This window comes from Acinonyx jubatus, chromosome A1 (genome assembly GCF_027475565.1).
Source record: "Acinonyx jubatus isolate Ajub_Pintada_27869175 chromosome A1, VMU_Ajub_asm_v1.0, whole genome shotgun sequence".
Classification (NCBI taxonomy): Eukaryota; Metazoa; Chordata; class Mammalia; order Carnivora; family Felidae; genus Acinonyx; species Acinonyx jubatus.
Genome location: NC_069380.1, coordinates 193,563,864 through 193,579,994, shown reverse-complemented (window position 1 = coordinate 193,579,994; position 16,131 = coordinate 193,563,864). Strand labels below are relative to the sequence as shown.

The following is a 16,131-nucleotide window of genomic DNA, read 5'->3' as shown; positions in this document are numbered from 1 at the left end:
ACAGGTTTGGGGACATGGGGTCTGGACTCCTTGAAACTGTTACAAGATTTTTCAGCAGCTATGCATATTTTTTATGGGAAAATGTTGTCAGATTCCTACAGGGGTCTATGACCCCTAGATGCCTGAGACTGTTGCATCGTTAACACGTACGCTGAAAGTCTGTGAACGCAATAGACCAAGGCAGTGACCACAGCACCTAGGCCTGCAGGGGAAGTGTGGTTGGGTGGCTGGAGTGGGCAGGTGTCCCCAGGCGTGGCAGGCAGGCAGGGCATCACTGTACCTCCCCACCCACTGTGCTGGCCCCAAGCCAAGAGGTGGGGCTAGCTGTGGCCACAGGGCAGAGAGCTGCCCTTATCAGTGGGAAAAGGGATGCAGTTGCAACCTGGAAATAAATAGGACTGTCACCCCAGCCCTCCAGCCTCCGCCCAGGAGACCTGTTCCTTCTTGCCCTGCTCTTAGCTGGAATTGCAAGGAGTCCCTGGAAAGCTTTGCACAGTCCCTTATCTCCAAGTGGAGGCATGCGTTTCTCCCCATTCCTACCCCTGGTCGACTGTACTTGTTCTTCTGGTCAGTTCAGGAACCACTTCTTCCAGGAAGCCTTCCTTGATCCTCCCCCTCCGCTTCAAGCGGCGTTAAGTGTCCCTGAGTTCTCTCAAACACCCTTCCCCCACTATTACACTCGTCCCCCTGCATTGTAGGAACCTATTTTCTTGGCTGCCTTGGGTTCCCCGTGGTGCTGATATATAGTAGGGACTGGGACTGAATTAAAGAATGAATATCAGAGGTGGAAGAGCCCCCAGAGAACGTCTGGCCCAAGCTCCTCCTCTCTAACAGGCAGGAAGCCCAGAGAGGGGTTAGGGTATGCTCTGGGTCACACAGCATGTGATTGGCAGAACTGGGAGCAACACTGGTGGCCTAGACATGTCCTCATTTCATAGTCCTGCCTCTTGCTTATGAGCACTTTATTTATTTATTTATTTATTTATTTATTTATTTATTTATTTATTTATGAGTGTGTGAGAGTGGGGGGAGGAGCAGAGGGAGAGGGAGAAAGAATCTCAAGCAGCATGCAGCCCCACATGGCACTCGACCCCACAACCCTGGGATCATGACCTGAGCCAAAATCAAGAGTCCGTCACTCAACCGACCACCCAGGTGCCCCTGAGCACATATTTTAAAAACATTTGTTTTCTGGGGCACCTGTGTGGCTCAGTTGGTTAAATGTCCAACTTTGACTCAGGTCATGATCTCACGGTTCGCGAGTGTGAGCCCTGCTTCGGGATCTGTGCTGCCAGCTCAGAGCCTGGAGCCTGCTTCAGATTCTGTGTCTCCCTCTCTCTCTGCCCCTGCCCCGCTCATGCTCTGTCTCTCTGTCTCTCTGTCTCTGTCTCTCTCTCAAAAATAAACATTAAAAAATTAAAAAAAAAATAAAACCATTTGTTTTCTTATTTTCACAAAAATAGTAAGTGATTATTATAAAAAAAATTAGGAAACAGAGAAGAAAATAAAAATCATTCAGAGATAATCATTGTTAACATTTTGGCTTTTTGTTTGTTTGTATGGATTTAGTACCAGTTTCTGGCTTATGCATAACAATTTTCAACAGAAATATGACCATGCATAGTGTTTTACAAGTGTTTTCTGCTTTAACAACATGTGTGGTAACTATATTTCTACGTCAGTAAATGTCTTTCTTCCACATATTGTAAATGTTGTAAGTGGCTGCCTGGGCTTCTATCTAATGCTTGCACTGTAATTGCTAAGGGCAATCCCCTATTGTTGGACATTTGCTATTGTAAATAGCACTGGGATTTGTCTTCTTGTGGGGAAATCATTACACACTTCTGAAATTACAACCTCTAGGATAAGTTCCTAGAAGTGCAGTTGTCTGGTCTCTGGTATGCTGGACCCACCCCCAGGGCACCGTGTAATCTTGGGCCTGGGAGGGATTTTTAAGATCTTCACCCCTTAGGGCAGGTCTAAGGCTTACATTCACTCCCTGGCTGTGTCCGCTGAGACCCTCACACCTTCTGTCTCTGTCCCATCCCCATCTCTCTCCTCCTAGCTTTCAGTAGCTGCTTCCACTATGTTTAAGGGAGCCTGGAAGGCCGTGGTATAGGGGCTGCTGTTTGGGATGAGGAAATTGGGGCCTTAGTTTACCGGGTGTGGGTGTGTGGTCTTCATTTACTCTGCAGTGAGATTAATACAGGTGGAGGCTCTGGGCGGGGGATGGGTCTGAGGGGGACCCAGGAACCCCAAGTTCTGGCTGCCTGATAAGGCTGCTAGGCCCATTCAGACAGAGAAATGGGTGGGGAAGCACTGTGTGGGTGAGGATGCGGTGTTCAGCCATGATTCAGAACCCCACCTCTGGCTCCCAGGCCTTGCACATGTTTGTTTCACTCTGTCCTTCCTGCATCTGGAGTTTGCTAGCTCTAGTGTTGGGCTCGTGCAATTCTAATAAATAGCAACCGCCCTTGTGGACACCATATGCTTGGTATTGCTCAGTGATTTATGCGCATTATGCACATTAGGATTAGGGACCTAATCCCTGAGCCTCTTGTGAGGCAGGTACTATTGTCAACCCTGTTTCACAAAGAGGAAAACTGAGGCCGAGAGAGAGCTTGTGTGAAATCATAGAGCCGGGTTAGGCAGCAGCACTTGAGTTGGACCCACCTAGGTCAGGTCCTGTGTGTCCACAGTCAGTGGACGCCCAAAGCCCACACTCGGCCTTCTCACCTCTGGCTCTCCTCTCCTCTCCACAGCCTTGGCCCCGTGGGCCCCACTGAGCGAACGGCATGCGGCACCCCCGGGCCTGCCCCGTGTCCTTCGGCCCGCTGCCCAGCCCCCCCAGGAGGCCCTGACGCCCTGGGGGCACTTCTGCTGTGCACAGGACCACGTGGGGGTTTGCCATGGTGACATAAAGGCGCGCGGAGGAAGGAAGGAGCGCAACCGGCCTGCGGACTGTGCCCCTGGCTGGGAGGAAGGGCCGGGGGCCCGGATCCCCCACTCCTGCTGCCCACTGAGGGCCGCGCTTGCTAAGTGACTGTGAATTTGTTGGTCAGTGGACGACTCTGCTCTCTCCTCCTGCGTGGGGCCTGGGGGTGGCCGGGGCAGAGGGGCCTCTGGAGGCCGAGGTCTGGGGGCCAGGATGTCCGCCCTGGCGCGCCTCCGCAGGCTGTGTCGGCACGTGTCCCCGCAGGCTGTCCTTTTCCTGCTGTTCATCTTCTGCCTGTTCAGCGTTTTTGTCTCGGCCTACTACCTGTATGGCTGGAAGCGGGGCCTGGAGCCCTCGGCAGACGCCCCTGAGCCTGACTGTGGGGACCCGCCCCCTGTGGCCCCCAGCCGCCTGCTGCCACTCAAGCCCATACAGGCGGCCGCCCCCTCCCGCACGGACCCACTGGTGCTGGTGTTTGTGGAGAGCCTCTACTCCCAGCTGGGCCAGGAGGTCGTGGCCATCCTGGAGTCCAGCCGCTTCAAGTACCGCACGGAGATCGCACCGGGCAAGGGTGATATGCCCACGCTCACCGACAAGGGCCGCGGCCGCTTCGCCCTCATCATTTATGAGAACATCCTCAAGTACGTCAACCTGGACGCCTGGAACCGGGAGCTGCTGGACAAGTACTGTGTGGCCTACGGTGTGGGCATCATCGGCTTCTTCAAGGTACGCAGGGGCTGGGGTCCCCAAGCATTAGCAGCGCTGGCTGAGTTTGAATCCCATTTCTACGCTCCATAGCTGAGTGTCTGACTTTTCCTATCTGTAAAATGGGTATAATGGTAGCCCCTACCTCCTAGGATGGTCACGAAGGGTAAGTGGGTGAGTACATGTAAAGCACTTGGAGCACATAGTACCTGGTGTCTAATAAATGCTTTTTAAGTATTAGCTTTTATTAGGAGCACATGGCAGGGGGATTGCCTGCCTCGCACGGGGACCTGCCTCCAGTAGGCGCTTGCCTAAAGGAAGCCTCGGGAATGGGTGTGAGGTAGGAGAGGCTAGGTCCCTTGAACGTCATGGCAGTCCTTCCAAGGCTTGGGGTGTGTCCTCATTTTGCAGATGGGCAAACCGAGGCTCAGGAGGGTTATGTGTCTGAGGCTAGGTAGCCTATAAGTGGGAGAGCCAGGATTTGAATGCAGTCTTAGACGCTCTGGGCTCTGGATCCTGTGCTCTTTCCTCTTGCCTGTGGCAGGCTGTGGCATTTTATGCGCCTCCGGAACAGGGCCATTTTGCATTGGGGGAAAGAGGAGAAAGAAATCCCAGTGGGCAGGTGCACCACTCTGGGCTCTGTGGGGCACCGAGAATGACTGCTGGGATCAGAGTCCTTGCTGAATGTGCCATGGAGAAGCTGTCTGTGGGGAGGAGGAAGTTGGGAACAGCTGGATGGGGGGATCCGGGGGCTCTGGCTAGAGAACTCTCCTCTTCAAGATGGGTGGTAGGGACCCTAGGGAGGTACATGGGGACATTTATCTCTTTAGTCAAATTTTTACAGAGCACTCACTGTGTGTCCAGATCCTTTGCTAGGCACTGGGGACATAATGGTGATCAGAGTGTGCAGAGTCCCTCATTGCTGTCACTGAGCTGACATTTCAGTGCAGTGGGGTGGGGTGGGTGGCAGACAACGAACAAGTAAACAAGTGGCAGGTGGTGACAAGTACAGGAAGGAATAAAGCCGGGAAAGGGCATAGGGGGTGAGGGGTATGGGCAGTTGATGCTGTTTTGGATGGAATGGCCAAGAAGGTTGTCTTTGACGAAGTACTGGAAGGAAGTGAGGCAAGGAGCCACATAGCTCTCTGTGCAGAGGGCCTTCCAGACAGAGGTGACAGGTCCCGAAGCAGGTTCTTGCTTGGCATGAGCTGGGAGAGGAGCAGGAGTGGGTCAGAAATGGCCCATAGCCGCTGACGGGTGCCCATATGTCCCCGGGCACTCGTGGCCACCCATGTGCACTGGGCCCTGTGCTCAGGGTAGGGAGGAGCCTGACCCAGGGTAGGGGTTCCCCCGGTGTGTCCTTTCATGCATTAATGCAGCAGGATGCTCTGCCACTAAAAAAGGTTTTGTGGGCCAAGAAATTGAAGGCCCTTAGAAGTCCTGCAGTAGAACAACCTGGTGAGATTTGTTCCCCAGCTGGCTTGATCACAAAGCCCTTTATTTCAAAGAGCAGCCTCTAGGAAACGCTGGCCTGGTTTATGGCTTTACAGTGGCATAACCTCAGGCTCCCTTCATTGTCTGATTTTTCTTTTCATCTGGACTCTTCCATTCCCTGCCATGAACTTCATTAAGTTTGATTCAGAGCCCCAGGGCTGGAAAACATCTCGATGGCTGACATTTATTGAGTGCTCACCCAGAACCATGCCCTGTCCATGTGCTTTATGTGAATGAACTCATATAACACTCATCAAACGATCCTCTAAGGTGGGTGGATAGCATCCTGATTTAAGAGAAAAGGCAACTGAGGCAAAGAGGGGTGAAGAAATGTGACTACCCTCATCTCTCTAATAAGTACAGATCGAGGATTTGAGCCCAGGCAGTCTGACTGTAGAGGCTTTAGTCTTAACCACACTGTGATGGGTCCAGGGCCCCAAATGCCATTTATGTAGTAGAAATTACATGAGTGCACAGAACTCCCACAGTCTCTGGGGACCAGGCAGTGAGCACAGTTGGTGTGCCAGTGCTTGGATGCTGTCTAACCCCAGTTCTTTGCTGCACAGAAGGTGAACATGAGGCCCCGGGGAGCAGGGACATGCTCACATTCTTACTGTGGGGTCACTGGAAATTCCAGTCTTCGTGTTCTTCCTACCATGTTGTGTAAGACAAGACCCCTGCTTGGTCTCAGGTAGAGGCCTGGGACTTTCTGCTCAAATGGAGCCCTCTGGTGGTCAGGTTCCATCTTTTGGCTCTTTCCACAGTACAAGTGGGTTTGCATTGGGTTTGCAAACCCAGAGGGTTTGTGGACCCGAGGTCTGGAGACTCCCCCTTTCTAATTCCCACTGGTGCTGGATTCCCAGGTCCGTGTAAGAGTAGGAGCTGGAAAGTCCAGACCCTGCTTCATATCTTTCTGTCACTTTTAAGCAGAGCGACCTCAGGCAGGATATTCAACCCATCTGTAAAGCGGGACCTATCACGGCACCCGCGTCACTGGGCCATGTCGAAGATGACAGCGGGTGGCACCGTCTGCCACCCAGTAAGTGGCAGCTGCTGTGCCTTGCCATCTCCTTGTTCAACAAGCACAGCTGGTGGTCACCTTTGTCTGTCTTGTGGCTCTGACTTGTGCCCCTAGGAGATCCTTGAGGATGGGAGCCCTGGTTCCTGCCATTGTCATAGCTCAACCTCATGACTCCAGGGGCCCTGGGGCTGACCACATCCCGGCAGAGGATTGACAAGGGCTACCCAGCCTCTTTTATCGCACACCTACTATGTGCCACACTGACCTCATTGCTTTGCCGGCTATACCGTGTGCAATTCTTACAACCACCCTGTGAAGGAGGCACTTCATTTTCAGGTAAGAAACAGGCTCAGCAAGTGAAATGGCTGCCTGAAGTAACAGAGCGAAGTAAGTCAGGGCCAAGATTGACAACCACACTCATGCCTTCCCACCCAGCCACAGGTGAGTATGTCAGAGCAAACAGACTGACAGATGTGAGGACCGGAGACGCGCAGAAGTGGTACCTTGGGAACCTTGGGCGTCCCAAAGTTATCCAGCTAGTTACCATCAGAGTCTGACTCCCAGGTCAGGGCCCTTCCTCCCTCTACCTGGATGACTCCACTGGGAGGTTTGGTGTCTCCTGAGCGGGTCCTCAGTGCTGAGGAACAGGAGGGGTTCCCCTCTGGTGGGCGGAGGCCTACAGTATGGGCCAGTCCCTGTGATGCCGAGGCTTGCTCTCCATTCCTTTCATTGCCCACTGGGGTGGACGATCAGCAGCTTGGCTTTCTCGCTTCCTCGATGTCTCCCAGCTGGGCAGCTGGCTGAGCTGCCAGCGCCTGGCTATCAGCTCAGGAACGGGGCTTTGAAATGGGATCCCCCAGTGCCTGTGGTCCAGTGTGGCCTCCCAGGCCACAGCAGGTGACGGATAGGGCCTGAAATGTCACTGGGCCCCACTGCCTTTGCTCCCACATGGCCCAAGTAGTTTGGCCAGTGCTGGCTCAGGGGTCCTGGGGACCTGGGGCTGGGCGGAGTGGCCTGTCAGGATGGGACTCTGCGTTGGGTCTCAGCACTCCAGGTTGGCTCAGGACAGGGTGTGGGCAGGTACTCCTGGTACGTGGAGAATTGAATGCAGGTCCTTTATCGCATTTTACAAGGCCAGAACCTTGCAGAGCCTTTCTGGGAATTAGAAAAAAGCACTTCTGCATGGTGGATATTAGCAAAAGAAACCCTCAGGGGAGAGGCAGCTCCACCTGGGGCACGGGCTCAGTCCTCAGCTGAATATCCCTGTACAGTGCTCCCCTGGCCAGCGCTCCTGGGTGGTCTTCCCTATGGCTCTACCTTCCTCTCTAGCCTCATTTGGTGCCCCTTTGCTTCGCCCCACCCACCCCACTCATTCTCCACACAGCAGCCAGATGGATCTTTTTAAAATGCAAATTGGAACCTGTCATCCCTCTGTTCGAAACCCTTTGATAGAGTCTTTGATGGCTTCCACTGCTGCTTCCAGCCTCCAGGGTCCTCAGATCTGGCCCCAGCCGACCTTCCTGTCTCACTGCCTCCTCTCCCTCTTGATCACCCTGCTGGCCTCTTGCTCTTCCTTGAGTCCTCTCCTTCCTCAGGGCCTTTGCACTTGCTGTTCTTTGAATGTAGCCCCAGCTTTCCCGCTGGTTGATACTTATTCTTTTTTTTTTTTTTAACGTTTTATTTATTTTTGAGACAGGGAGAGACAGAGCATGAACAGGGGAGGGTCAGAGAGAGGGAGACACAGAATCTGAAACAGGCTCCAGGCTCTGAGCTGTCAGCACAGAGCCCGACGCGGGGCTCGAACTCACAGACCGAGAGATCATGACCTGAGCTAAAGTCGGCCGCTTAACCGACTGAGCCACCCAGGCGCCCCAAAGTTACTCATTCTTTAAACCTCGGTTCAAAAGTCCCTTCTCTGGGAAGTCTTCCTTGAGCCAGCTGACTGTGGCCAGTTACGGACTCTTCCAGAACTATGAACTTCTATGTAGGATGTGCCACACTGAAGCTTTATCCTTACTTCTGCGATTTTGGTTGCTGTCTCTCTTCCCTGCTTGACTTGAAGGTTTGTGAGGGCGAAGAGCCATGTCTGTTTTTCCTCACTGTATACTTCACTTAACATAGTGTCTGGCACACTGAACAGTTATGGAATGAACAAATGAAACCCACACTGAAAAACTGTCATGTGCCAGGTACTAGGGATCTGTCTGTTCCTTTTTATTCTATTTACTCGTTTATTAAAGTTTATTTATTTTCAGAGAGACAGAGAGAGTGAGAGCAGCGGAGGGGCAGAGAAAGAGGGAGAATCTCAAGCAGGCTGCACACTGTCGGCACAGAGCCTGGCACAGGCCTCGAACTCACTAACTGTGAGGTCAAGACCTGAGCCAAAATCAAGAGTTGTACACCTAACCAGCTGAGCCACCCAGGCGCCCCTCCTTTTTATTCTTTTTAAAAATCTAATTAACTCCTCAAGCACGTGTTTGCTCTCGCTGGGTATTAAGCCTTGTTTTGGGCACTGGAGATCCAAAGGTGGAAATAATGTAGCTCCTGCCTTTGAGAGGGCAGGCTGGTGAGACAGAGACCCTAAACAGATAATGCAACAGCCAAGGTGAAAGTGCTGCAGATGAGGCTCGAACCTGGTTCCAGGGAAGCCAGTGCAAAGAGGGCATTTGCACTGGGTTTTGAAGGATGAACAGGAGTTCGTCAGTCCAAGAATACCGAATGGAACTGGCACAGGGACAAGGACGAACTGTACCATGTGCAGAAGCAGGTGGCTGGAAAGGGGAGGGATGGCATGTGAGTCTTGGGAAGAGGAGAGGGGGTGCCGTGGGTACTGTCTGCAGATCCCAGGCAGCTGGGCAGCACCAGGCCCTGGGAGAAGAAGCTGGACTCCTGTGAAGGGGGGGCCTCAGGTGCTAGGTGCATACGGAGGGTTGGGAATGCTATGGGGCAGAGTGTCTTTGCGCCTGCACCCCCAGCAGACACCTCATCTTTGGTCTCATCTACATTGGCAATCCAAGATTTCTCCTGAGTGAAGGATTGTGTGGCACAAGCCAGTTTGGAAACCCCAGGCAGAGGAGTCTGGTGGCCAGTTGTGTGTGGGCTCCAGGGGCAGATCATCTGGTTGGGTCATTGTGACAACTCCTGCCCCTGTGTGACTGAGGGCAGCACCCCCTCGAAGCCTCAGTGTCCCCACCCATGAAGTGGGATAATAAAGCCTCCCGAGGCTGGTATGAGGACTGAATGAGCAATTGGTGATGCTGCTGGCCCTGTCCCGAGCACTTTGCCAGAATCATCCTCGACCACTCCATGAGGTACTCACCGTTGCTGGCCACACTTTACAGCAGAGGACACGGAGGCACAGAGAGGTTACCTAACTTGCCCGCGGCCAGGCCGTGTGGTGGCAGAGTCTGGGCTCTCGACTGCTAGACTTTTCTCTGTGTGATTTTGCCCAAGTTGCATAGACCCTCTGGACCTTAGTCTCCTCATCTGTAAGATGCAAACGACAGCAACCCCTCCGTCGTGGGGTCACTATGAGGATTAACAGCACCTGCCTGCCAAGTGCATGAGCTGGATTCCTGGCTTTGGTGAGCACATCCTGCGTGTTAGCCAGTATATTATTGTGATGGGTGGAGCCGGGTTTGCATAGCTCGGTTAGCACAGGGCCAGGGATAGGCTAAGGCCTTCATGGATGTTAGAGAATACTGTTGACGCTACTGTTATCCCTGAGCTGAGATCCCGCGGGCCCCTGGGGCTTCTGGATCTGACGGCTCTGCTCCCCCTCTCTCCCCCCGCCCCCCCCCCCCCCAGGCCAACGAGAACAGCCTGCTGAGTGCGCAGCTCAAAGGTTTCCCCCTGTTCCTGCACTCAAACCTGGGCCTGAAGGACTGCAGCATCAACCCCAAGTCCCCGCTGCTCTATGTGACACGGCCCAGCGAGGTGGAGAAGGGCGTGCTGCCCGGCGAGGACTGGACCGTGTTCCAGTCCAACCACTCCACCTACGAGCCTGTGCTGCTGGCCAAGACGCGCTCCTCCGAGTCCATCCCGCACCTGGGTGCGGACGCCGGCCTGCACGCCGCTCTGCATGCCACCGTGGTCCAGGACCTGGGCCTCCATGACGGCATCCAGCGTGTGCTGTTTGGCAACAACCTCAACTTCTGGCTGCACAAGCTCGTCTTTGTCGACGCCGTGGCCTTCCTCACCGGCAAGCGCCTCTCCCTGCCTCTGGACCGCTACATCCTGGTGGACATCGACGACATCTTTGTGGGCAAGGAGGGCACACGCATGAAGGTGGAGGACGTGAAGGTATGGCCGGGGGTGCCAGACACGTAGGGCAGGGCCTCGCTGCCTTCGGACCTTGGGATGCCCCAGCATGATGTCGCCGTCTCTGTCTCCCCCCAGTGCTGTTGATCCCCCTCCCTTGGCCAGCTGGTTTTATTAATTGTTTTACTGGACGAAAGTGTCCCTGAAAGTTATATTGAAGCATGGGGCAGAGAGGAATTTTGCATCTGGGGTGTGGAACTCAGAAGTGCACCTGTGCAGGGAGAGACCCGGTCACTGAAGCACTGGGCTGGGAGCTGGGCAGGGTTGCTTCTCTGCCTTTGAATCCAGACCTGATTTTTCACTCTCAGAAATGTTGATGTCAGTACGAGAGCTTCCACGAAACTTTTCAAACAAGAATTAGAGCTTGAATCATACACAAGGCATAGTTTAACTGAGGTCTGTATAAATAGTGGAATGCATGCGTTTATTTCAAAAAGCGTTTACCAAACAAAACTGTATGTAAAAGCATTTTGCAAGCCATGAAATTTTACACACATGCATCACTACTAAAGAGAAGCCTCCAGATCAAGACCATTAAGCTAGCTTTAAAATGCAGTTTCCATCCACTCTCTATTTTACTCAGAGTTCTTTGCAAAGGAAACGATCCCTAGTGTAAATGGGGAAATCAGTGCCGGTTGCCATAAATAGAGGGCAAGCACAACAGTAGAGCCAAGGAAAACAAAACCAGGGGATTAAATTCTACCGAGATACTGCTGCCTGCTGACCCGGTCCTCCTTTACGAGATTAGCACCAACCCAGACTTCCCTTTGATGTTAGGACTGCAAAAGACACCGCTCAGAGGAGTGTTTTCCTTCCACGTGAGTCCGCATGTGGGCGCTGTGTTCCCTGTCATCCTGCAGTCACCACTGGGGTTGGTCAGGGGCCTGGGGGTAAGGCTGGGGGACCATTGGTCCTCCTGCCTGGGTCAGAGGCAAACGCTCTCCTCTTCCTGACACCTCCAGAGGAGAAGAACCCAGTGAATGGTGTTGGGGAGCTGGTGCTGTCTGGGGAGTCAAGATCAATTTGACCCTAAACTGACTGGCACACCTGGGCAGCCCTGTCCGGCATCTGGGCCCCGGTGGTGAACTGACAAGAGGGGTGGATGGGAGGTTGTCAGGCTGTTTCCTGGCACCCCGGGAGGTTCACGGAGGGGCATGTGCAGACAGGCCAGGCTCTCAGAGCCTTTCTGGCTCCCATCTCGTGGGACAGGGCAGTCTTTGATCTGCTTTGCACATTTGCTTCTGAGATATCACTTCTTCAAGGGCGGTCCTGTTGAAAGAAAGTGTTAAGATGATTCCTATTGAGTCTTCCAGCTCTGAGGTTTCATGCGATGCCATAACCCACTTCCAACAGAGTAGACCATGTGGTTTTCTACTTAGGATGCCCTTCTACTCTCTCCTGGTATAACCATAGTCTTGGCTGCCTGTCCAGGGGAGTTCCTGGGACTGGTTCAGGGTTGATCCCTTGAGGATACCAGGCTACCGGGCTCGCCGTGTCACCCATAAGCCCTGAGTGGCCCTACTTGGTTCTCACTTTCCCCATTTTTACAGTGAGAGGGATGATAGCAGTTTGGAGCTATTTCTGTCGAAGAGTACTAAGAGAGACACCCTCTTCTGTGGGCTCGGCTCAGTGCGGACTGCAAAGTGCTTCGCCAGCCGGGGTCCCATTTGCCTTAAACATCCTTGTGAGTCTGAAAAGGCAGAGGTTTTCTCCCTCCCTGGTCTCTTAATCCCAAGCACAGGCTACAACTAAGCCTTTCTTTTAGAGACATGAATGTTGCCTCATGAACTTGTACTGGCTGTGCAGTGCAATTTAAATGATACCAACGGCAGCTGCTTATTCAGGGTTTGGCAAGTGCCAAGCTCTGTGCTTAGCTCTCTCTGTGTATTGCCTCCTCTGATCCTCATAGCAGCCCTGTGAGGTGGGTATTATTGTAAGTCGCATTTTACAGAGGAGGGCACTAAGGCTCAGAGAGGTGAAGTCACTTGCCCAAGACCGCACAGCAAGAGCGGGCACATCCATCAGGTAGTGCATGGCCTTGGAGGATGCCGGTGGTGGCCCCCGAAGGGCCAGGACTTCCAGTTTGCAAAGTATCCTGACAGCAGGCGCTTGTGGGTTTCTTAACAGCCTTGTGCATTGTGCAGGGTGGGGACTTTCGGAGTCCTGACTCCAGAGTACAAGCGTGTGTTTGTTCCCCAGCGTCAGCTTCCCTTCATTGACTTGCCAAGTGTGGGGTGTGCCATGCATGGGGACATGGCATTGCTGGGTACACAGTACATCTTTGGAGAAGTCATGATCCTGTGACATCAGCCTTGCATTTACTGAGAGAAATCCTCCACGTTTGACAGGCAAAAATACGAGGCTCACGGTGGCAGTGACCACAGACCCGGCGATGCCACCACTTCACTTACCAAAACGTCCAGCAGTCTTACACGCAATATGTCACTTAGTCATCCCAAGAGCCCCATCAGGAAGATATTATTGTCTCCATTTCACACTTGGGGAAACTGAGGCCTGGAGCAGTTACAAAGTTTTCTCAAGGACACAGAACAGAGCCAGGCTAGAGTCACGTCTTCTCTCGCCAGAGGCCCGGCACAGGGCTGGCTTTGTGGCTGTGGGACCCCACACTCAGAAGGGGCCTGTACAAGGTCAATGCTCTGCTATTGCCTTCTGGATATTTTAAATAATTTTGGAGCAAGAATCCCACATTTTTTTTTTTTTTTTTTTTTTTTTTTGCTGGGCCCTCCAAATTTTGCATCCGGTCCTGCAACAGCAGGATCTTTCTGGGCCATCAGGGAAAAGAAGAGAGAACTCCTGGCTTGCCCCTCACCCGCTCCTTCCTCCCCTGCCTGTCCTAGGCCCTGTTTGATACGCAGAATGAACTACGCACGCACATCCCAAACTTCACCTTCAACCTGGGCTACTCAGGGAAATTCTTCCACACAGGTAAGTGGGCCTGGCTCTGCCCCCACGAGCAACTTCCAGGGGCCCTCAGCATCTATGCCTTTGGAGTGCAGCAGGTGGCTGGCATGCCCACATTGGGGCCACATTTGACCCCTGTGCCCCCCACCCCCATCCAGCAGCCCACAGAGCAGTCACAGCCCCAGGCAGAGGGCATTTGGGGCCAACAATAATACAATAGCCCCCACTCATCCCTCCCTGCCCCTCAGGCTGTGCTGTCTTTTGGGGACGTCTTCTCCCTCTTCTCTCCCCCTTACCTCCGTCTTTTAAAATTATTTGTCCTATGGCTGCTTAAAAAAGTAATTGGTTGAATTTTAAGAACATTACAGAAATATGTAGTACACAAAGTGAGAATGTCCTATAATTGTGCCCACCCCAAAGATGGCCTTTGGCATTTTATTTCCAAGTCTTAAGTGTTGAGGTTGAGGGTGTAGGTTGCCTGATTCATGCCTTCCCTCTTCTTTTGGGCTTCCCCCAGTTTCTCAAACGCTGACCTTCTGGGCTGGGCAAGAGAGAAAGACCCCTGAGATGTCCACTGCAGTACATATTTTCTATAGCTGTCTTCTGCTTGGGCAGAAGCAGTGTGGACAGTCTCTCTTGAATTCTAGGAAAAACCCTAATACTCCACAGTTCTGGGGGGCAGGGGACAGGGGGAGTGTGCAACAGGGTCCCAAAACCAAATAGGGTTGTCTGTATGCATTTTTCGTATTCTCAGCCCTCAACATATCAGAGGTAGTTGTAGCAATATGCATGAGGCGGGATTAGACATCCTGTACATGTTTAAAGAGCTCCGATCATTAAGTAAAAGGCAAATGCCAAATGGCCCGCTAGGAAAACAGGATCAGAGCAGGCATGTCAGAGCTAGGAGAAAGCATCGCAATCATTGCCTGTGAACCATGGATTGCACACATGGGGCCCAAGGGCGCCGAGAGGAGAAGGACTTGGCCAAAGTCACGCACTGAGTGAAGTCTACACTCTAGAATGCAGGGCCCTGGACTGGGGCTCTGTCTGCTCCCATGCTGAAGCTCAGGTAACTCTCCCAAGCAGCCCTCTTGGGTGGGCTTGCGCTGCATACGCCCATCTGCGGGCACCAGCTCAGGCTGGAGAACCTTATGGGGGTGGGCCGGGCCGAGCTGCCTGTGTTCTGACTCTAGGTACTGATGCCGAGGACGCTGGGGACGATTTGCTGCTGTCGTATGTGAAGGAGTTCTGGTGGTTCCCCCACATGTGGAGTCACATGCAGCCCCACCTTTTCCACAACCAGTCGGTGCTGGCCGAGCAGATGGCCCTGAACAAGAAGTTCGCTGTCGTGAGTAAGATTCCCTACAGGGCGGAGCTGGGCGGGCTAGGGGCTGGGCTGGGGGTCTGGACTGCTGGCCTCTCACTGCTTTCGCAGTTCCGTCTGACAGCATTTTATTAGTATCTTTATAGCCACTGTCTTTCTGAAACCTCACAGAGACCCCAAGAGGTGGTTCTCGATATTCTCACTTTTAGATTAGAAACCGACGCTCAGGGAGGCTACATACCAGCTAGGAGGAGGTCCCATCAGGACTTGAACCCAGGCCTGTTTGTTTCCTGAGCCCAAGCTCTTCAGGCCAGAGTGGAAGGCTCAGGAAAGCTGGAGCTGGTGCTCAGGGAAGAGGGAACAAGGCCCAGGTACGGGCTTAGCGTGGGCCCACCAGCCAGTCAGAGGCCAAGACTGGCAGGAAATGCGTTTGTCCTTGCTCCTCACTCCTGGGAGCTGGAGGGCAAGAACTCTGGGCTGAGAGTTAAGGGTCCCAGCTTGGTCAGTCCCTCACTCCGAGACTCTGGGCACATCCCTTTCCTCCCTGAGCCTCAGCTTTCCCATCTGTACTTGAAAGGCTTGGACCCACTACCCTGCCGTTCTAGCCTCTGATTGCTCTCTCCCATTCTAGAAAGGGAAAATAAGACCCAGTGGGGAAGGAACCCCATGCTCACCCTGCTTTGGCCCTTCTCCCCCCAGGAGCATGGCATCCCCACGGACATGGGCTATGCCGTGGCGCCCCACCACTCGGGCGTGTACCCTGTGCACGTGCAGCTGTACGAGGCCTGGAAGCAGGTGTGGAGTATCCGCGTGACCAGCACGGAGGAGTACCCCCACCTGAAGCCGGCCCGCTACCGCCGTGGCTTCATCCACAACGGCATCATGGTGAGTGGGCCCCCGGAGGCCCGTGGGGCAGGTGCACACTCATTGTCCAGGGAAGCATGGCTTCAGTGCACTGGTTAGGGGTTTCAGGCCAGGTTCTGCTGCCCCCTCTGGTAGCCAAGGCTCTTGATCCCAGGGAAGGTAGGCTGCCAGTCTGGCCTTTCGTGAGCTCCTTCTTAGCTTTTGTGATAGGGGGGATCAGGGGATGAACATTTTTAAAAGGGACCTCTGGTAAGGACTGGGAACAGGCCTCTCTCATTCGTTTGCTCATTTTCTAAAAAAAATTTTTAAATGTTTGTTTATTCTTGAGACAGAGAGAGTCATAGCATGAATGGGGAGGGTCAGAGAGAGAGGGAGACACAGAATCTGAAGCAGGCTCCGGGCTCCGAGCTGTCAGCACAGAGCCCGACACGGGGCTCGAACTCACAGACCGCGAGATCATGACCTGAGCCGAAGTCAGAGGCTTAACCGACTGAGCCACCCAGGCGCCCCTCATTCGTTTGCTCATTTAAACATTTTTCATGAACT

At 53.4% G+C, this 16,131-nt stretch overlaps 1 protein-coding gene across 7 annotated transcripts in view; it reads left to right on the top strand.

Moving 5' to 3' along the window:
- The window catches only part of NDST1 (N-deacetylase and N-sulfotransferase 1), a 62,482-nt gene that overhangs the window by 27,647 nt on the left and 18,704 nt on the right, over nucleotides 1-16,131 (top strand). For all 7 annotated transcript variants that reach the window (XM_053200234.1, XM_027077234.2, XM_053200219.1 and 4 more), the window contains 5 exons: nucleotides 2,763-3,661; nucleotides 9,963-10,457; nucleotides 13,334-13,421; nucleotides 14,591-14,745; nucleotides 15,421-15,606. In XM_053200234.1, the coding sequence (XP_053056209.1) occupies nucleotides 3,149-3,661; nucleotides 9,963-10,457; nucleotides 13,334-13,421; nucleotides 14,591-14,745; nucleotides 15,421-15,606 (1,437 nt within the window). In that variant the 5' untranslated portion in view covers nucleotides 2,763-3,148. The remainder of the gene's footprint in view (nucleotides 1-2,762; nucleotides 3,662-9,962; nucleotides 10,458-13,333; nucleotides 13,422-14,590; nucleotides 14,746-15,420; nucleotides 15,607-16,131) is intronic.